The sequence below is a fragment of the Schistocerca cancellata genome, chromosome 1 (assembly GCF_023864275.1).
Source record: "Schistocerca cancellata isolate TAMUIC-IGC-003103 chromosome 1, iqSchCanc2.1, whole genome shotgun sequence".
Taxonomy (NCBI): domain Eukaryota; kingdom Metazoa; phylum Arthropoda; class Insecta; order Orthoptera; family Acrididae; genus Schistocerca; species Schistocerca cancellata.
The window spans coordinates 1,122,254,583-1,122,276,734 of NC_064626.1; the positions used below are offsets into that span (position 1 = coordinate 1,122,254,583).

Sequence of the window (22,152 nt, forward strand, 5' to 3'; positions counted from 1 at the left end):
CGATTATCAGAGAAACCAATGATACAGCTTTTTTTGAATTTTCATGTGGGCCTCCAGCACAGATAAGATCAACATATTTCAGTAACATGAATAAATGCTACAATCTCACAATTGACGGTAATGTGCTTTAGGCCCTTACGATTCCCAGCGCCTCAAATGGATTACTGTATGATAAAATTCATAACTTAATATACTATAACCCAAACAATGGAAAATCCAGGGTTGAATGTAACAATGTAATGAAGAGGATAGTTACTGCTCACCATATAGGGGAGATACTGAGCCGCAGAAAGTCGTAACAAAAGGACTGTCGGAAGGTTATCTTTCGGCCAACAAGGACTTTGTCAAAAATGCAACTTTCCGACAGTCTTTTTGTTGTAAACGCAACTTCAATTAATGCAGCTACTATTGTGGTTTTAGCGGCTACATCTGTTCACCACGAAAGAGATATATAAGTCCACGCTTTATTTCCCAGTATCTTTCGAGGATACAGAGGTAATCTGTTGCAGAGACCCTAGTATGTTTGTGTTGGTATAGCATATACTTATTACAATAAAATACTTAGAACTCACCTGCATTCCTGCCTAGCGTGCATGCAAAATGAAAGATGTTGCTTATTAACAAGAATTTATACGTCATACTAAAGATAATTGGCGTGAGAAACAGTGGAAACCAAAGTAAAAACAATGCATCAAATATTCATCTTGAGGTTTTTTTCCATCAGAAACTTACTATTTACGACATTGCTTAAGCAATAATATGTAAGTATTCCTTCTTGAGCAAAGCATAGTTTCTCGTTGTTTACTATTTCCTATACATGATTCGGTTCTGTTGTACCATACCCACAAGGGGAAGGCGGCAACATGGCCAGCCTATTCCGCTCATAGTTGGCAAGTCGCTTGTGTGCAACCAAACATGAAAGACTCTATGATTGATATTTTGATTTAACAACGCCTCGTTTTTGAGAAATCTACCCCTAAATTTCATTACGCGCAGTCGAGTCAGAATTAACGGGGTCGATAGATACTGAAAATTGATCCTTCTTCATCAACATATACGGGGTCAACAAACACATATTTTCCTAGAAATCGAAGAAAGAAACTTTATCAACTGCTTTATGTACCGAAAGTGCCGCTTCTGTAGCCATCACGGCATCTGGTTGCGGAGCGGAGAACGGGTGTTAGATTTTTCGAAATTGATAGGCATAGGAGGGTTGATAAGATAAGTGAAGCAATAGGGAACAATAAGAAGATAGGCAAATAAATTTAACAAATGTTTGGTACTACTGAAATCAGCTGATTCATCAAAAACTACTGAAAACTTATTTCGCGAAGCAAATTACTTAGCGTGTCTTTGCTTTCCCCGTCTGTACTACGTTTCACAATAGCACTGGCCTTTGCCCTACTACATGTATCTTTCTTGGTGATTTCTGAATCTGAACACACTGATTTCAGTAATGCAGATCAGTGTTCCGTAAGTCGACAGACATGCGGTGCATTCAGCAATAAATGCACAGAGCCTTATCTCCTCCTTAACTTCGTTACTCACATTTGAGTCCTGGAATGAAAATGAAAAAAATTTCTGCCCTACCAGTCTTACAGCACGTTGCACATGCTTCTGCGTTTTTACACGTCCATCAAGACTAGTTTTCGCTCACGAAGAAATATTTATTTCACTTTCACACACCTTACAGCACGCAAAATTATCGCCCTTTTACTAAGTTGCAGTCAATACCTACATTTAGCTTCACCTTCCCACTCACTTTCGTAGTTTCGAGTGTAATTTACTTTTTTACTAACTCCGGGTGCACTCATTCCCGCGTTTAACTTTCACGAAAACAAACTGTTTCAAGCCTTTGCTCACTTAACTGTGGCGCTAGAAATACACCACGCCCAACAAACAGTGAACTGAGGCATCGTAACTTCAGCAGTGAAACGCAGTAAGCCGATAACTGTTAGCAGTATGCAACGCGGTAACCGATTACGTTACTTACGTTTTCAGACCCTTTACCTGTAACATTTCAGCAACTCAGGAGAGCTGACACCGAGTGACACATCTTACCACTGCCATCACTCTAAAGTGCTTTGAGACCACAGCTTTACAAGTGTGTCAGTCATTGTTACCCACGTCTTTCCCATGTGAACAGCTTTCTTGGAACGAATAATACTTATTTTGACATTATAGGGAAATGGTAGACATTTTATTTTCGGCTTATACTGTTATGATTCGTTCCACTATATTACCAAGAACAGTTATTCCTTCCGAAGAAATATTTATTTCACTTTTACGCACCAACAACACTCTTTCAGTTAGGCATAGATGGATTATCATTGCCCAAGCACATATTATAAAGAGATTAACAGATGTCTTAAATAACATCTGTGCTAGTGATAAACTAAGAGCAACTTGTATTACTTGGAGCTGACAAGACAAAAGTCTTTAGGGTGAAGAATTCACAGAAGGGACTTTCAAAACTTAATATCTGAAGTAATAATGTGTTGTTCAAGTGGTGCACCTACATTCGGCAAATGTTATTTTGAAGGAATAAAAGCGAAACTTAATAAAAAGTCTTTAGGGTGAAGAATTCACAGAAGAGACTTTCAAAACTTAATATCTGAAGTAATAATGTGTTGTTCAAGTGGTGCACCTACATTCGGCAACTGTTATTTTGAAGGAAGAAAAGCGAAACTTAATAAAAATATCAAATCTTGCTTTCCAGCAGCATAACCGTAAGTTTTAAATTAGACTAGACAAGCTTTGACAGAAGACATAAATATTTAAATTCACATGCCCGAGACGGCATTTTGCAAATGGACCGAAGTTTGGGCTGGACAAGGGTAGGGTAGCAAATCGGTCTTGTACACGTAAAATCCATCCTCGTACTCGCCTAAGCAGTTTATCAAAGCTATGGAAAACCTAAAACTGGATGACTGGACGTAGTTATGAACCCAGGGCTTCTTGACTGCATTATCTTAATCACTGAAGAACTTGCATGGACGATTTAACGCCGAGATACTTCTGGAAGATTTCCTTACAAGACGTATCACATACAAGTATAGTAATGGTCACTTGCTTGAGAGAGGCTCGCAAGCGCAAGATTTGTATACACTGTGTGTCACAAATAGTAGCGAAAACTGACAGCAATGAATGTGTGCGATGGAAAAAGGGGGGAGGGGGCGCTTGTGTGGAAAAATGTACTCGAGCCGGCCCTGGATGTGGCTGACGACGTTAATGATCAGTTGGTTAAAAAATTTCAAGAGTAATGGCGATTTCGATATTCAGCTGTACGAAGCTATAATGACAATGATTTGTTACGTATAGTTTATAGAAACAGCATATTTCATGAAAATCTTCACTTCTGCAGAAAAATCACTTTTACAACAAAAGCAACAGACCTCTTTGAAATACTATATTCTTTTATGGAATAAAACAACATCAACTGGGAAAATTATGCAGGCGTATGTACTGATGGAGATCATAGTATGACGGGCTTTTAACCCTGATTGCAAACCCTGATCCGTAGGGAGGCTCCATAGTTGGACGCACTGTTTTATTTAACGAGTAGCACTATTATTTAAAAATATGAGCCCAGTCCGTCATGAGTCTTCAATCAATTACCGAAATGGTAAACTTCATTCAAGGTCTGCCACTTAAGTTGAGAAGTTTTCAACAAATCTGCGTTGATATGGGGCTAAATACATTCCCTTCATTTGCTACAGTAACTGTCGCTGGCTTCTACGAGGAAAGGTCTTAAAAAGGTTATACGATCTCAGGGATGGACTCTTACCTACATCTACGTGATTGCTCTGCTATTCACAATGAAGTGCCTGGCAGAGGGTTTAATGAACCACCTTGAAGCTGTCTCTGTACCGTTCCACTCTCGAACGGCACGCGGGAAAAACGAGCACTTAAATTTTTCTGTGCGAGCCCTAATTTCTCTTATTTTATCGTGATGATCATTTTTCCCTATGTAGGCGGGTGTCAAAAGAATGTTTTCGCAATCGGAGGACGAAACTGGTCATTGAAATTTCATGAAAAGATCCTGTCCCAACGAAAAACGCCTTTGTTTTAATGCTTGCCACTCCAATTCACGTATCATGTCTGTGACACTATCTCCCCTATTTCGCGATAATACAAAACGAGCTGCCCTTCTTTGTACTTTTTCGATGTTACCCGTCAGTCCCACCTGATGCGGATCCCACACCGCACGGCAATACTCCAGAATAGGGCGGGCAAGCACGGTGTAAGCAGTCTCTTTAGTAGACCTGTTGCACCTTCTAAGTGTTCTGCCAATGAATCGCAGTCTGTGGTTTGCTCTAACCACAACATTATCTACGTGATCGTTCCAATTTAGGTTGTTTGTAATTGTAATCCCTAAGTATTTAATTGAATTTACAGCCTTCAGATTTGTGTGCTTATCGTGTATCGAAATTTAGCGGGTTTCTTTAATACTCATGTGAATAACTTCAGACTTTTCTTTATTCAGGGTCAATTGCCACTTTTCGCACAATACAAATATCTTATCTAAATCATTTTGCAACCTTGTTCAACAGAACTCATTTGAGTTCCGAGAAATTAGTAGACAATGACTTTTTTTAAAGCTAGCGAATCTTTGTGACATCTTCAATAAACTCAACTCAATGAATGCATCTCTTATATGTAATGAGACAAACGTTCTGGAACTATCAGAAAAAACTTCAGCCTTCAGAAAGAAAACTGTGAAAAAAAGTTTGGACGATAAAGCTATACATTATGTTTTCTCTGCTCTTCACACTGTTCTAAAAACAATGACTTTCAATTGAGTAAATAACTGAAATATGTGTTTGAGGATCATTTAAATGAATTCACTGATTACTTTCTGAAGTACTTTCCGAACCAAGCTGATCAACACAACTGCATCAAATATCCCTTCAGTATAGAACTTCCGTCAGAACTAACGGCTGAAGAATACTATGAATTTACTGATATTTCTTCAGACTCCACATGAAACCAGTTTCTTTCCTCATCCTTGTTTTAGTTTTGGAGCTTCGTGAAGCAGGAGTATCCACAAGTGGGTAACAAGGCCCTATGAGTTTTTCGATACTTCTTGCAATATCCTACTTATGTGAGGTAGGTTTTGCAGTACTGACAGTCATCACTACGAAATACAGATCGCGAATGAATCTGGAGAAAGAGATGAGAGTTGCAATTTCCATTCTTGTGCCAAGACTTGAAGAACTGATGACGAATAAGCAAGCTCATCCTTCCCATTGATTTCTTTGCAAGAATAAGATATAACAACATTACTAGTTGGTTAAACTGTGTTATGTCAACTGTTAATATAGAATTAACTACTTTTATTGATTTTATAGAAATTTAATTTACTTCACACTTCGAGTTCGATGTCATGTACAAAAGCAGCCACGGTTGTTTATACAGGGTGTTACAAAAAGGTACGGCCAAACTTTCAGGAAACATTCCTCACACACAAAGAAAGAAAATATGTTATGTGGACATGTGTCCGGAAACGCTTACTTTCCATGTTAGAGCTCATTTTATTACTTCTCTTCAAACCACATTAATCATGGAATGGAAACACACAGCAACAGAACGTACCAGCGTGACTTCAAACACTTTGTTACAGGAAATGTTCAAAATGTCCTCCGTTAGCGAGGATACATGCATCCACCCTCCGTCGCATGGAATCCCTGATGCGCTGATGCAGCCCTGGCGAATGGCGTATTGTATCACAGCCGTCCACAATACGAGCACGAAGCGTCTCTACATTTGGTACCGGGCTTGCGTAGACAAGAGCTTTCAAATGCCCCCATAAATGAAAGTCAAGAGGGTTGAGGTCAGATGAGCGTGGAGGCCATAGAATTGGTCCGCCTCTACCAATCCATCGGTCACCGAATCTGTTGTTGAGAAGCGTACGAACACTTCGACTGAAATGTGCAGGAGCTCCCTCGTGCATGAACCACATGTTGTGTCGTACTTGTAAAGGCGCATGTTCTAGCAGCACAGGTAGAGTATCCCGTATGAAATCATGGCGGTGAATCGAGGAAGTACAGCACACACTGACGAAACTAAAATGAGCTCTAACATGGGAATTATGCGTTTTCGGACACATGTCCACATAACATCTTTTCTTTATTTGTGTGTGAGGAATGTTTCCTGAAAGTTTGGCCGTACGTTTCTGTAACACCCTGTATGCACGTCAAGGGAGCAGTGGACTCAGAAGGTTTGAAAAGTGCTGACTATAATGAAAATGTCGCAACCGTTGCTTTAGAGGATCGAAGAACAGTTAATGCTGGATGGTATCCAGAACTTCGTATGCCACAACCAATTGGTAAAATCAGCATAAAATAACTAAAAAAGATGCATTTTCCTTCATTAAGAGAACACTAGTTTCCACAAAGGTCGTCGAAGATTGATTATGAGACGGAGAAAAGCCTCGAATTATGGTCTCTTTGCCCCTATTCACATGATTTGTTGTGCTCAGGACGTCTTTTTGTTCCCTTACGTCAAACAAGAAATGCGTGTGTAGACATTTCCATCATCGCAGTGATCTGTTGAATTCGTCTACCGTGTTTTTAATGTACCAACATCAGAGCGAAAAAAATCTTTCCAGTAGTGTTTTGAATGCAAGAATAAGAGTATAAATTTCAAAGACAAATGCTTTAAGAAACATTAAAACGACTTATTTCAAACAATATTTTATTTTAACTGATTTCTTTTAACCTCAAAAGAGCCCTCGTGTGGAAATGCCTTTGTTTGTGGGCCATGAGAAGGGAATCACTGTGACGTACCGACCGCAGCACGATGGGTATCCCGTCCTTCGTCGTAGGCCCAATACCCTCGAATTTGCGTGGCCCCAGTTCCACAATCTTCTTCCTGTGTCCTTCCACTTCCTTTTCGTACTCACTCTTGACAGAATATACTGGAATGAAGGGAAAGTCGTATTGCTATAGCACACAGTCCACATGAGATAATTAAGAATGTGGTAGGAAGTTAAAACTTACAGATTTCGTTCTGTCCTATAATAGGTTTATCGCTCTCCTTGGAGGACATCTTGTGATCCAGGTACAGGGCTCCACGAGGCAACTGACCTTCTGTAAAAAAGAAAAAACAAAATACTAACAGTAAAGTTACCTTGCGTCAAACACTGTACAGTTGCTTGCAGAGTATGTACAGAAACGTGGATATAGGAACGCAACACCGGATGTAAATGAAAGGTTCTTTGGTTGTCAATCACATGCGTTTAGATTCTCATCTTTAGGATGTATACATACAAAATATGTAACTGTACAATTTTAAACAGCAGCTTGTATTGTAGGTTTTCAAATTAGCTTATTTTTTGCCACGTAGAAAAGAGATGTTTACAAACGTAACGGTATGAAACGGATTGGAAATTTTGAATCGTGAACGCAAATGTTTATAATCCTTACACACACACACACACACACACACACACACATTATTGTGTGTGTGTGTGTGTGTGTGTGTGTAAGGATTGTAAACATATATATCTATATACAGGGTGGTCCATTGATATATCTCACAAAATAAGCATCAAACGAAAAAACTACAAAGAACGAAACTCGTCTAGCTTGAAGGGGAAAACCACATGGCGCTATGGTTGGCCCGCTAGATGGCGCTGCCATAGGTCAAACGGATGTCAACTGTGTTTTTTTTTTTTAAATAGGAACCCCCATTTTTATTACATATTCGTGTAGTACGTAAAGAAATATGAATGTTTAAGTTGGACCACTTTTTTCGCTTTGTGATAGATGGCGCTGTAATAGTCACAAACATATAAGTAGGTGGTATCACGTAACATTCCGCCAGTGTGGACGGTATTTGCTTCGTGATACATTATCCTTGTTAAAATGGACCGTTTACCAATAGCGGAAAAGGTCGATAACGTGTTGATGTATGGCTATTGTGATAAAAATACCCAACGGGCGTGTGCTATGTATGCTGCTCGGTATCCTGGACGACATCATCCAAGTGTCCGGACCGTTCGCCGCAAAGTTACGTTTTTTAAGAAAACAGGAAGTGTTCAGCCACACGTGAAACGCCAACCACGACCTGCAACAAATGATGATGCGTGAGTACCGTAGGTGTTTTAGCTGCTGTCGCGGCTAATCCGCACATCAGTAGCAGACAAATTGCGCGAGAATCGGAAATCTCAAAAACGTAGGTGTTGAGAATGCTACATCAACTTCGATTGCACCCGTACCATATTTCTATGCACCAGGAATTGCATGGCGACAACTCTGAACGTCGTGTGCAGTTCTGACTCTGGGCACAAGAGAAATTACGGGACGATGACAGATTTTTTGCACGCGTTCTACTTACCGACGAAGCGTCATTCACCAACAGCGGTAACGTGAACCGGCATAATATGGACTATTGGGCAACGGAAAATCCACGATGGTTGCGACAAGTGGAACATGAGCGACCTTGGCAGGTTAACGTATGGTGCGGCATTACGGGAGGAAGGATAATTGGCCCACATTTTATCGATGGCAATCTGAATAGTGCAATGTATGGTTATTTCCTATGGCGATGTAATAAAAATGGGGATTCCTGTTTTAAAAAACGCAGTTGATATCCGTTTGACCTATGGCAGCGCCATCTATCGGGCCAACCATAGCGCCATCTGGTTTCCCCCTTCAAGCTAGACAAGCTTCGTTCTTTGCAGTTTTTTCGTTTGACGCTTATTTCGTGAGATATTTGGCCCAGTCAGTATCAATGGACTACCCTGTATGTTAAGAACAGCAGAGGACCCAAGACCGAACCTTGCGGCACGCCATTCTTGATTGTTCCCCAGCAGCGTCTCGATTTCTAAAGTATGCAACCCTCAACACCCGACTCGTACTCGCTCCCCTGCCGTGGCCGGCTGAACAGTGGGGTGCGGGACTGACCTCGGGCCTTCTGCAGCAGGGTGACGGTGGGGTTGGGCGCCCGCGGCAGCGCCAGCCCCGACAGGCCGCCCACGGGCGCGCTCTGGCTCTGCACCAGCCGCCCGCTACCTGCCGCCTGCTGCTCCAGCCCTTGCTGCTGCTGCTGCTGCTCCCATGGCGGCCGCACCGGCTCTGCCTGCTGCTGCTGGCGGGACTCTGGCTGTGCTTCCTGCAACACGACCACCTTCTCTGTGACATCTCTCACCCCTACTGACTCTAGTTGGGCTCAGAGTGAAAGAGAGAGTGACTACAGAAAATCTCTCTAAAAGCAAGGAATGAAGATCACCAATCCGTGCACTTTCTAGTTGCACTGTCTATTCACACAGAACGAGGGAAGTTCACACGTAAAAACGAATGCAAAGTCAGCAGAGTGGCCCGGTTGGTGTGGGAGATCCCGGAACATAGTCCTAAAGGTTTTCACTGGAACCTGTAATCAAGACACGAACTGAGTGGGGGGCTGTGAGGGGGAGGGCAGGGCTGACAACAGAGGCAATATTTTTACATGCTTGACAAAATTTTAACACAAGATAATGTTGAATGGTTCAAATGGCTCTGAGCACTGCGGGACTTAACATCGGAGGTGATTAGTCCCCTAGACTTAGAACTACTAACCTAAGGACATCACCCATATCCATGCCCGAGGCAGGATTCGAACCTGCGACCGTAGCGGTCTCGCGGTTCCAGACTGAAGCGCCTAGAACCGCTCGGCCACAACGGCCGGCCAAGATAACGTTAAAAATGTGTGGTGTCACCACCAGACACCACACTTGCTAGGTGGTAGCCTTTAAATCGGCCGCGGTCCGTTAGTATACGTCGGACCCGCGTGTCGCCACTATCAGTGATTGTAGACCGAGCGCCGCCACACGGCAGGTCTAGTCAGACTTCTTAGCACTCGCCCCAGTTGTTCAACCTACTTTGCTAGCGATGGTTCACTGACAAAATACGCTCTCATTTGCCGAGACGATAGTTAACATAGCCTTCAGCTACGTCATTGGCTACGACCTAGCAAGGCGCCATTACCAGTTACTATTGAGATTATGAATAATGTACCGTCAAGAGCGACGTTCACCATTTATGGATTAAACTTAAGTATTCCACCAGCTACTTCAGTTTTTTCTACAGTCTAATTTCCTTGTCCTGTTCCAGACCTCACTCCAGCCTGCGTGAGCTAAAACGCGTGCCTTTCGGCTTCCTCTCATACGGGTGTTGGCTCTCCTGCCAACCCACAACAAAATGTATTTCACATTTCTAGAGGTACTAGTGGGAGGTACGTTAAGAGAGTAAGTGTACAAGATTGTTATATTTTTTGGAAAAGTTCATTTGAAAAAAAAATCACGATGCTGTTGATACACTATTTTTCCACATATTCGCCATCTCATTCAGTGCATGCTGTCAATCGTGAAACAATCTTCTGTATCCTATTCTCAAAGAACTCTCCCGCCGGCCTGACGGTGTGTGTGTGTGTGTGTGTGTGTGTGTGTGTGTGTGTGTGTGTGTGTTTGTGTGTGCGGGCCCGCGCGTGCGCGCAGATTTTCGTAGGTATTTTTCTTATTTTGAATGTCTGGAATGGCGCTCGTAAATTTTGGATTGCTCAGCCATGGACGCAGAGCATGGACAAGGAAGCTGCGCTGCACAGCGATGAGTTGGACGTGACCTTTGCTCTGTGAAGATGCGTACCAGATTTATCTGTTCATCGCCAGGAAAGGAGAGGAAACGGAAAGCTGTGCTTTGGTATTAGATATGAACAGTCGAGTTATGGTTTTGTACAGAAAGCAGATGGCAGTTATAAGAGTCGAGGGGTATGAAAGGGAAGCAGTGGTTGCGAAGGGAGTGAGACAGGGTTGTAGCCTCTCCCCGATGTTATTCAATCTGTATAATGAGCAAGCAGTAAAGGAAACAAAAGAAAAATTCAAAGTAGGCATTAAAATCCATGGAGAAGAAATAAAACCTTTGAGGTTCGCCGATGACATTGTAATTTAGTCAGAGACAGCAGAGGACTTGGAAGAGCAGTTGAACGCAACGGACAGCCTTGAAAGAAGGATATAAGATGAACATCAACAAAAGCAAAACGAGGATAATGGAATGTAGTCGAATTAAGTCGGGTGATGCTGAGGGAATTAGATTAGGAAATGAGACGCTTAAAGTAGTAAAGAAGTTTTGCTATTTGGGGAGCAAAATAACTGATGATGGTCGAAGTAGAGAGGATATAAAATGTAGACTAGCAATGGCAAGGAAAGCGTTTCTGAAGAAGAGAAATTTGTTAACATCGAGTATGGATTTAAGTGTCAGGAAGTCGTTTCTGAAAGTATTTGTATGGAGTGTAGCCATGTATGGAAGTGAAACATGGACGATAAATAGTTTGTACTAGAAGAGAATAGGAGCTTTCGAAATGTGGTGCTACAGAAGAATGCTGAAGATTATATGGGTAGATCACATAACTAATGAGTAGGTATTGAATAGAATTGGGGAGAGGTGGAGTTTGTGGCACAACTTGACAAGAAGAAGGGACCGGTTGGTAGGACATGTTCTGAGGCATCAAGGGATTACAAATTTAGCATTGGAGGACAGCGTGGAGGGTAAAAATCGTAGAGGGAGACCAAGAGATGAATACACTAAGCAGATTCAGAAGGATGTAGGGTGCAGTACGTACTGGGAGATGAAGCAGCTTGGACAGGATAGAGTAGCATGGAGAGCTGCATCAAACAAGTTTCAGGACTGAAGACCACAACAACAACAACAATACGTGGCAAACAATGGAGATTTTTGGGAATTGTACTGTGGATTAACGGAAGATTTATTTTGGATAGAAGAGGAATTGACTCTTACATTGGTACGATTTTAATATTTGTGAAAAATGGAGTACACATAATGATTAATTTTGTTTTATTTGCGGCAGCGGTTTGATAATGCAGGATTCTTGATTAGTCAGATATACAGATCATGAACATTTTTGCTTTTTATTTTTTTGTTATGTTTTATCGATCAAAATGGATTTAAGAATTAGATTTTGGAATTTTGTTTAGTGAAAGATTATAAACGTGAAGTTTAACTTTTGCAAGCCTCGGATTATAGTTACGTTGTAACAGAGAAAGCTTAACTATTATTGTAGTTTCGTTATATGTTATTAAGTCAAATGATATTGCTATTGAGTTCATTTAATCCCGAGTAATTGTCCACATCCCAAGAATCAATTAGCTTTCAATTTATTTAAAACCATTATCAAAAAGTACGAATCAAGAATGACAGCAATATTTTTAGAGTACGCATTTCACCTTGTTGTGCCTCAGTAGTAAGAGTTCGCAGCGCTGTTAATCGAGGTGCGCTGTAGCTACGAGAGGAGTTTGCTCAGCATTATCCATTGCGACGCAGATAAGGAAAATAGTGTAGAAAACAGATTCTTTCTTTAATTAAATTTTACAGGGACCAATTGTAAATTCAAAGTAATCAGTTTCATCAACGTTCATAATCAGATTTTGTGATAACAATTACAGACAGCGCACGATTTTCTTAGAATTCTCACAGTTAGTTTTTTTTATGCATTGTCGCAGTTGAATTTTTTCACCAACAGTTAGCGTTGCGCGAGCTATCGGCTTTAAGTACTGGCACGCGCACAATTCAAATCAGGAAGCCCAACGTTTGGCATTTAACCGACAATTTAACACTGAAAGATACAATCAACATTACAGCTCCACTTTCACTAAAATAAATGTAAACAAATAACTTTAAAACTCCTTCCCCCACTTAGTTTCTCTTTCTGCACCTGTTCGTCGGCTGAAAATTTAATTCCACTCATGTGGGCCTTCAGGAAGGTGAAAAGATAATAATAGGAGTTGCCAAGTCATGAGAATACGAGGAGGGGGGGAGGGCATTCAAAACATCCCAACCAAATGAGTCCAGGAGTGCCTTGGTCGCTAAGGTACCTTGGTGGCTAAGGTTGTATGAGGACGGGTGTTGTGCAACAAGCACACTCCTCTTGCTAGCATTTCCCCCTTTTGTTTTGAATGCTCCTCATGTTTTTTGGCCTGAATTGTTGATTTGAATTTTTTTGCAGATGAGCAGTTGGTGCGACGCCACTGTGACGACTGTGTTTTTGTCTCACGCGTGTAATGAGCCACCCACGTTTCATCTCGAGTCAGAATAGAGCTCAGATAATCCTCACCCTCCAATTCAAGTCGCTCAAGAAGTCGCGGGCGCTATTAACCCGATTTTCCTGGTGTTACTGTGTCAGCTGTTTGGGGGCCATCTTCCGTACAATTTTCGGTATCCTAGCGCTTCTGTGAGTGTCTCGTATAAGAGAGCTTTAGAGCGTGCTGGAGAGTTTTAGAGAGTTGTGGAAACATCGCACACACAAAAGAATTCAGATTCCCCCCCCCCTCCCAATAACCAAAATACCAAGGAATTAAGATCGGGGGAATGAGATGGCCAACGCCCTAGACCTCTCCAAACAATCCATGGCTCATTGAATGTCTGTACGAGGTGCTCTCGGTGGGAGAAAATGGTTTGGTGCTTCGTCATGCATGAACATCATCTCCAGCCAGTTTTGCAATGGTTCCTCCTCTAGCAGGGCAGGCACATCGTCCAATAGGAACAGACGATACCTCGCACCACTGAACCTGTTTGGTAGTATGTACGGTCTAGTTTATCGCAAATAATTCCTGCCCCCTCAGTAATTGAAAATCGGCGCTGATGCTTCGCTTCATCAACTGCGTGTGCATTTGCATCAGCCCATACATGCTGGTTGTGAAAATTGACAAACCTAATTTTTTTTTATGGCATTCTGTAGGTCGTTCCTAATAGCAAAGAGCTTGCAGTAGATGACACGTGTTTCACAGTAGCGAAGATAAACAAGCGCTCATAGCTCATAAGGCATGCATTTTAGAGCACATATTTACTGGATATTGTTGACTTGTTTTGGTCCATACTATTATCTCTAAAAGTATGGAGAACTCTTTTTAATACCAAGTATAAAACAAATGGTAATAAATTCTGTTTTTAAAAAAAGCATACATTGGTGGACAGATTTTCTGATTTTTAAAAATTTTTGGATTGTTTCATGCAACAGTTAAAATATAATCAGTGATGACAATGATGATGATGATGATGATGATGATGGCAATGTTAATGCTGCTATGGTAAAAAGCTGATGCTGGAGATACGTGAAAACGACCATGTTCATGATGGAGGTGAAATGGTGAGTGTGACAATGAGGCCCTGTGGAACCCCAGGAAGCCACCAATAGTAACGAAGGGGACAGGTTGGGTGAGGGACGAAAATGGTGGAGCGTTTCTGTCTAGAAATCGAAGGTGGTGTACATCTTGGGACGGATTTAACCGTTGGTTAGTGGAATTCGGTTGAAGTTCTGGCAGGAGAGGATGGATAAGGCATGGAGGTGCCGAGAAGGCGAGTTAAGGATGTAGTGGCCCAGCAAGATACATAGGTTTATGATTAGTAGGTGTTCAAAATCTCTGATGACCTACTCGTCCATGGGACGCTAAACTCTAATGTTCCTTCTGATATGCAGTACTTCATACAGTACCTCAACAGTCTCATGAACTTTAACGTGACGGTCTCCTATCTAGATCGTATAGTTTTGTTGGGCACATCTTCAGAAGAAACACCACTTGGGGCCTGGAAGTGCTAAATATATAGTAATCGTACATTTACGTCTAAATTTATTTATCGAGTAACAAACAGTCTTGAATGTTGTAAATGAATGTTCCTCACCCAGAGTATATCTGGATTACAATCCATATTTTCAAATAAAAATTATTTAAAACTACAGGAAGCTCGTTTTCATCCGTTTATGCAAATCGTGTGGCGGAGACGACTTAAGATGGCTGCCAATAAATTCTGCGTTGTATCTGTGGGGAAATTTGAACAAAACTACTGATGTGACTGGAAGGGCTGTGCGCTATCTTTAGGCGTTGCCAGCAGTCGACAGCTACATTATGTGATCAAAAGTATCCGGACACTTGGCTGAAAATGACTTACGTGTTCGCGGCGCTCTCAACCGGTAATGCTGGAATTTAATATGGTGTTGGCCCACCCTTATCCTTGATGACAGCTTCCATTCTCGCCAGCATACGTTCAACGAGGTGCTGGAAGGTTTCTTGGGGAATGGCAGCCCATTCTTCACGGAGTGCTGCACTGAAGAGAGGTATCGATGTCGGTCGGTGAGGCCTGGCACGAAGTCACCGTTCCAAAACATACCAAAGGTGTTCTACAGGATTCAGGTTAGGACTCAGTGCAGGGCAGCCCCTTACAGGGATGTTATTGTCGTGTGACCACTCCGCCACAGATCGTGCATTGTGAACAGGTGATCGATCGTGTTGAAAGATGCAATCGCCATCCCCAAATTGCTGTTCAACAGTAGGAAGCAAGAAGGTGCTTAAAACATCAATTTAGGCTGTGATAGTGCCACGCAAAACAATAAGGTGTGCAAGCTCCCTCCATGAAAAACACGACCACACCATAACACCACCGCCTCCGAATTTTACTGTTCGCAATACAGATACTGGCAGATTAGGTTCACCGGACACTCGCCATACCCACACTCTGCCATCAGATCGCCACATTGTGTACCGTGATTCGTCACTCCACCCAATGTTTTTCCACTGTTCAATGGCCCAAGGTTTCCGCTCCTTACACCAAACGAGGCGTCGTTTGGCATTTATCGGCGTGATATGTGGCTTACAAACAGCCGCTCGACCATGAAATCCGAGTTTTCTCACCTCCCGCTTAACTGTCATAGTACATGCAGTGGATCTTGATGCAGTTTCGAATTCCTGTATGACGGTCTGGATAGATGTTTGCCTATTACGCATTACGACCTTCTTAAGTTGTCGACAGTCTCTGTCAGTCAACAGACGAGGTCGGCCTGTACGCTTTTGTGCTGTACGTGTCCCTTCACGTTTTCACTTCACTTACACATCGGAAACAGTGGACGCAGGGATGTTTAGGAGCGTGCAGATCTCGCGTACAGACGTATGGCACAAGTGATACCCATTCACCTGACCACGTTCGAGGTCCGTGAGTTCCGCGGGGCGCCCCATTCTGCTGTCTCACTATGTCTAGTAACTACTGAGGTCGCTGATATGAAGTACCTCGCAGCAGGTGGCAGCACAATGCACCTAACATGAAAAACGTATGTCTTGAGGGGGTGTCCGGATACTTCTGATCACACAGTGCTGCTAGTTTAACACTGAAGACTGAGGTGGCTACGTGTTTTACCTTTGACACCTCTACTGTACTCGGCTGAGAAAATCTTTTGACGAAGCGAAATCCCGAGGAGCCGATACTGAAGTTTAGTAGTTACGTACTTCCTGCCTTTCAGCATAAACAACTGTACAACAAGTACGTAGGTAGCCCAGAAAGTCTGCACATAAAAATTTAAGTCCTACAAGAGAGCTACTTGTGCTAACTGCAGACGGCCGTGACGCAAAAATTCTAAGTTCTAAATCACTGGTCGAAAACTGACCGTCGTGGTTTCGGCGTACCTGTGACTGACAACGAGGGAAGTGTCTGTGAGGAAAATGAGGTTTTGTAGGCTGGGATCTCTTTTCATCTCTTTTCCGAGAGACAGTGACAACTGGCCGATCCCATGAGGCGAATTTCCGAGACCATCACTGAACTAATCGAAGTGTACTTGTCTGCCTTTGTAAGTCGACCCGATGGTGGGTACTTTGGATTTTTTGGTACAGATAATATCAACAGTTGCTACCTGTAGGCTTTTTGTAGGGAAAGGACTAACGCTTGTTACTTGCTGGCGTGGGAACCCCTTGTTTGAATCCTTTTTCTCAGGATTCCCAAGACTAGAAGACTGCTGGGTTACGATTTCGGGTGGAAGCTGGGAAACACGTGGTTACAGACGCCTGGTGCAATTGCGTAGCGGGAAACGTCTACATTATCACTTGCAGCCCATTTCAGTGACTCGCCGGCCAGTGTGGCCAAGCGGTTAAAGGCGCTACAGTCTGGAACCGCGTGACCGCTACGGTCGCAGGTTCGAATCCTGCCTCGGGCATGGATGTGTGTGATGTCGTTAGGTTAGTTAGGTTTAAGTAGTTCTAAGTTCTAGGGGACTGATGACCTTAGAAGTTACGTCCCATAGTGCTCAGAGCCATTTGAACCATTTTTTTTCAGTGGCTCCCGCTCAGTGACCCAGTCGGGCAGCTTCTTGGTTGGAACTGCGCTCGGCGGGAATCGTATCATTTCATCCCTCTGGTATCGCCGTTAGATTCAAATGGCTCTATTCCGCAGCTCGTGATCTCGCGGTCGCGTTCTCGCTTCCCGAGCACGGGGCCCCGGGTTCGATTTACGGCGGGGTCAGGGATTTTCACCTGCCTCGAGATGACTGGGTGTTTGTGTTGTCCTCATCATTTCATGATCATTCCTGAAAGTGGCGAGTTTGGACTGAGCAAAGATTAGGTATTTGTACAGGCGCTGATAACCGCGCAGTTGAGCGCCCCACAAACCAAACATCATCATCATCATCATCATCATCATCAAATGGCTCTAAGCACTATGGGACGTAACATCGGAGGTCATCAGTCCCCTAGACTTAGACCTACTTAACCTAACTAACCTAAGAACATCTCACACATCCATGCCCGAGGCAGTATTCGAAACTGCGACCGTAGCAACAGCTCAGTTCCGGACTGCAGGGCCTAGAACCGCTCGGCCACAGCGGCCGGCTCTCCCTTAGGTCTCTCCTACGTTAATACTGGCAGCTGTTCTGTAGATCAGGACACCATTACACGAATTACACTAGACAACAGACCTCTTCCTACCTCGGTAGGGTGTGAAATCGATAATGCACGCCTGTGCAGTGTCAATTGACTCAGAGGTAGGTGGTACGAATCTTTGTGGGAGAAGAAATTTTCATCACCAGTATTTGGCCTCCAATTGGAGGAGAAGTAGTGGTGTGCAGCACCCGATCACCAGACTTTGCACCAGTGTCCTGGGCTTAGTTCCAACCTCTCCGCCGTATGTCACTGGCTGAGGGCGTGTGGCACTAAATGGTTCAAAAGGCTCTGAGCACTATGGGACTTAACATCGGAGGTCATCAGTCCCCTAGACTTAGACCTACTTAAACCTAACTAACCTAAGGACATCAAACACATACATGTCCGAGGCAGGATTCGAACCTGCGACCGTAGCAGTCGCGCGGTTCCGGACTGAAGCGCCTAGAACCGCTCGGCCATCGCGGCCGGCGTATGGCACTAACCCTTTTGCTGTTACAGACGTGCTCTCTACATTACATGCTGAGGTGGCTTTTGTTGTGGCTGTACTGCTCGCCAAATGATGGCGTCTGTGCTGAGATGTAGTGTTCCAACAGGTATCATCCGACTTGAAGAAAACTATTGGGCGAAAAAATATGACTTTTGCATACCTTACAGAGTGATATCTTCGCTTGATAAAGGACTGAATTTCTTTCTAAAAACATTGCGTAAACTTCGCGTATAGCTGATTTTAGCTCACACATTGCAGCATAGGAAATGAAGATAAGATATCGAAATTTTATTTAAAATTGTGAGCAGAACGATATCTCATCTCGCTCTCAGGTTACTGATTTTTGTATCTGATAGACGGTCGAGCGTAACGCGCCCATTTGCATCCCTACACATTGCGAATCATATGGTCACAAAAATCATCACAGTTCATAAACGGTTCAAGATATCTAAACCCAGGTTTTTTGCAACTGATGCACGCAAATAGACGCACATGTTGTAAGATAGTTCGAGACTTTTTTTATTTACCGGGACTGGAAGTAACTTCCGCAACAGTGAGGGTTCAGTAGAACAGGACGTGGTTCAAATGGTTCAAATGGCTCTGAGCACTATGGGACTTAACATCTTAGGTCATCAGTCCCCTAGAACTTAGAACTACTTAAACCTAACTAACCTAAGGACATCACACACATCCATGCCCGAGAAAGGATTCGAACCTGCGACCGTAGCAGTCCCGCGGTTCCGGAGAGCAGCGCCTAGAACAGGACGTGTAAACACATCAGTAGCGCTTCATGAAAACACAGGGGCCACGTTTAGACACGTCCTGAACATGTGGGGAGAGGTGGAGTATGCCGAGTTTACTTGTGCAGAGCAGTTAAAGAGCTAATGGTGATGAGCCATCCATCAAATGAGGACGGTAAGCTCGTAGGTTAAGTGATAGCAGTGGTTTTCATCTTTTATCTCCCCTTCATTTATAACAACACAATCACAATCACAACCTTCGCTTTCGGAGTATGGGACCGACGTTACTTAATTGACCACCTAAACGATATTTCTCAGAAATTAACAAGACGTGTCAGTTCACTGTGATAATGGTTACTGTCTGTCGGCCTACCTCTCTGCGCTGCAGTTGTTGTTGTTGTTGTTGCTGCTGCTGTTGAGGCGTGGGGCTGAAGTTGACTGGCCGGAAATGCCTCCGCTCGACGGTGGGACTGGCCTGAGGTGTCCAGACGGGCACGGGAGCCGGGGACTCCCCCTGGTTCCTGGCGTCGCCCCCCTCCACCTGCTGCTGCTGCTGCTGCTGCTGGGAATCCCCTGCCCCAGGTTCGGGAGTCCCGGCGCTGCTCAGCTTCGGGGAAGGCGTCCACACCCCTGTGGGCACAGAACGAACCAATCAGTCGGCGTAATCGAGAAGGCTGAACATGGTGCTACCACGCTAGAGGTGAAAGCAAAAACCGCTTGCAAGCCAGTGGCGCTGTGATTCTGTGATGTGCACTTCAAGGCTTGAGGGTAGGACAGCAGATGGTGCTAGATCAGTATTTCTTGCGCAATATTCCATATTGCACAATAAAACTGACCGTCTGAATGCGGTATTAAATTGAAGGAGGCTGCAGAGCTTTAAAAATATTTGCTAATTAATTGAAACCCTAAGCTGCCGACAGGTATCGTTGATATACCTTGATGGGGACAGCTGAAAATGTGTGCCCCGACCGGGATTCAAACCCAGGATCTCCTGTTTACATGGTAGACGCTCTATCCATCTGAGCCACCGAAGACACAGATGGATAGCGCGACTGCAGGGATTTACCCCATGCACGTTTCCCGTGAGACCCACATTCTCCACTGTCCACAATCTACATATGTAATGTACCTAATAGATATTTGCCCATCCACTCATTACTCGCGCACACTAAGGTGATGATTCCCATAAGAGTTCGGGCAACCTGTGCGCATTCGCACAGACGAAGGTCAATGGCTGGGTAGCCTTTAACTATATGTTTGAAGATAGTAACTGTTCTCGAAAGAACAGATACCATTGATGACCGTGCAGCTTCTCTAGAATAAATTATAATTCATGTGTCCTCGGTGGCTCCGATGGATAAAGTGTCTGCCACGTAAGCAGGAGATCCCGGGTTCGGGTCCCGGTCGGGGCACACATTTTCGGCTGTCCCCATCGAGGTATGTCAACACTTGTCGGCAGCTGAGGGTCTCAGTTAATCATCATTTATTCTAGAGAAGATGAACGCTCATCAATGGTATCTATTCTTTCGAGAACAGTTACTATCTTCATACATATTTAAAAATATTGACTCTCACACAATATATTGTTACCTGTTAGGATGATATTGTGCAGTACACAGTAGTTCCTACCGAGACTTGGTGATTTGTGCACATGCAGACAACTAATACAGCGACAGTATTTGAATATGAATACATCAGGAAACACAGTGAAAGGAATCATCTGTCGAAATGCATCCGCGGGAGTAGTTCAATTACGTATTTAACACTTACTCAGTAATTTGCTGTAGAAATATCTGACAAAAGTTCGTACTCTTTCACGGCCGACGTCATTGTAAACCATTAAAACAACTAAACTACCGACGCTTCGACCGACTTGCCGCGGTCCTCGCCAACAAGAGACTGTCTACCTACCACTCACCAGAGTGACACAGGCCAGCTTATACGCTACCTTCTACCAATCACCTACTAGAGTCACTTTCCAATCAGCCACCAGGATAGCACAGGCGATAGCATACCATACAGCCACTCCCTCCATAACAATCTCCAGTGACATCTCAATTATACGACGTTGGTAGTTACCAGATAATCGAAAATGACAGTGTATAAACGAAGACATCCACCACTACACAGCAGTGAACCGCCCTGAAGAAATCCGCAGCATGTCGGTCGAAACTTTGGCAGTTTACAATGACGCGGCCCAATAATCAATATTAGTTGATCCAAAATCTGACAAAAGTTTTTAAGTGCAGAAACTTGAATTATTTATTGCAGAAATTCACAGCAGCGCTACCTCTAGATCCTCTACAATAATTTAACTCACTTTTCTCAATTGTTCACGGGTGGGCAGAAACAGTCTAAAAAACTGGTAATGGTGTTGCAGGGCAGGTTATGGTGAGAAATAATTGCTCACAAAAAATTCGATACTTTGCGCCGTTCCCGAGTTAATTGCCATTCCAGTTAGCCAATCACGCAGTGTGCGCAAATTCAAGCGGCCCGCCAGATACAACTGTGTCAGTTGTTCTCATGGTGTAGATGAAAGCGCTCGAGAGTGCTCAGCCTTTGGCTCGGGTTCGATCCTTACCATCGACCCATGTCCTAGTTTGACATCCACTTTGATTAGTACCAGATTATCTCACCTCGAGGGCCGTACTGTTATCTCAGCATTCGGAATTTAAAATATGCAAGGTATAACAACGTTTTCAAAACGAAGGTTGTTGACTCTATCGAGTCGAGCTTTTTCCTTATTCAGGATTAAACTGGGATTGGATTCTTTTATTTTCAGGACTTAAAACTACTCATAATTTTTTACAACTCGGTATGGCCACGGTAAACTACAAACCAACTATACAGAGAGGATATTTGATGCGAAGTATTTTTGACGTGTTGTTGTAGGGAAGGAACCAGTAAGTGATGCCAGTTTCAAGCTATTTTTGACTTCGCACACCGTAATCCTCAGTCTATTCACCAACCAGGGGCTATGCTAAAAAACTTGCATCTTTCAGTTGTACGGTGTATGACACGAATGTTTTGTAAGCAGTCTCCGTTTATTTGTACAACTTGACTGATTTCAAATATGACCTATTGCTGTTGTTGTCATACGCCACTGATTTTTGTGAAGCCCACAATTTCACATTTACTAACATCTCAAGCTGCCAATCTTTATACCGCTTTGAAACTTTATAAAGGTCGCTCTGGACATTTGTCCAGTTTTTTCGCTCATAGCACTTCATTACAAA

General features: G+C 43.3%; 1 protein-coding gene across 8 annotated transcripts in view; it reads right to left on the bottom strand.

Annotated features, from left to right (window-relative positions):
* LOC126092418 (sorbin and SH3 domain-containing protein 1) overlaps positions 1 to 22,152 on the bottom strand; it is a 1,056,812-nt gene that overhangs the window by 371,355 nt on the left and 663,305 nt on the right. For all 8 annotated transcript variants that reach the window (XM_049908017.1, XM_049908049.1, XM_049908042.1 and 5 more), the window contains 4 exons: positions 19,290 to 19,546; positions 8,910 to 9,117; positions 7,002 to 7,091; positions 6,789 to 6,919 (listed from right to left, as the gene is read on the bottom strand). In XM_049908017.1, coding sequence (XP_049763974.1) covers positions 6,789 to 6,919; positions 7,002 to 7,091; positions 8,910 to 9,117; positions 19,290 to 19,546 — 686 coding nt within the window. The remainder of the gene's footprint in view (positions 1 to 6,788; positions 6,920 to 7,001; positions 7,092 to 8,909; positions 9,118 to 19,289; positions 19,547 to 22,152) is intronic.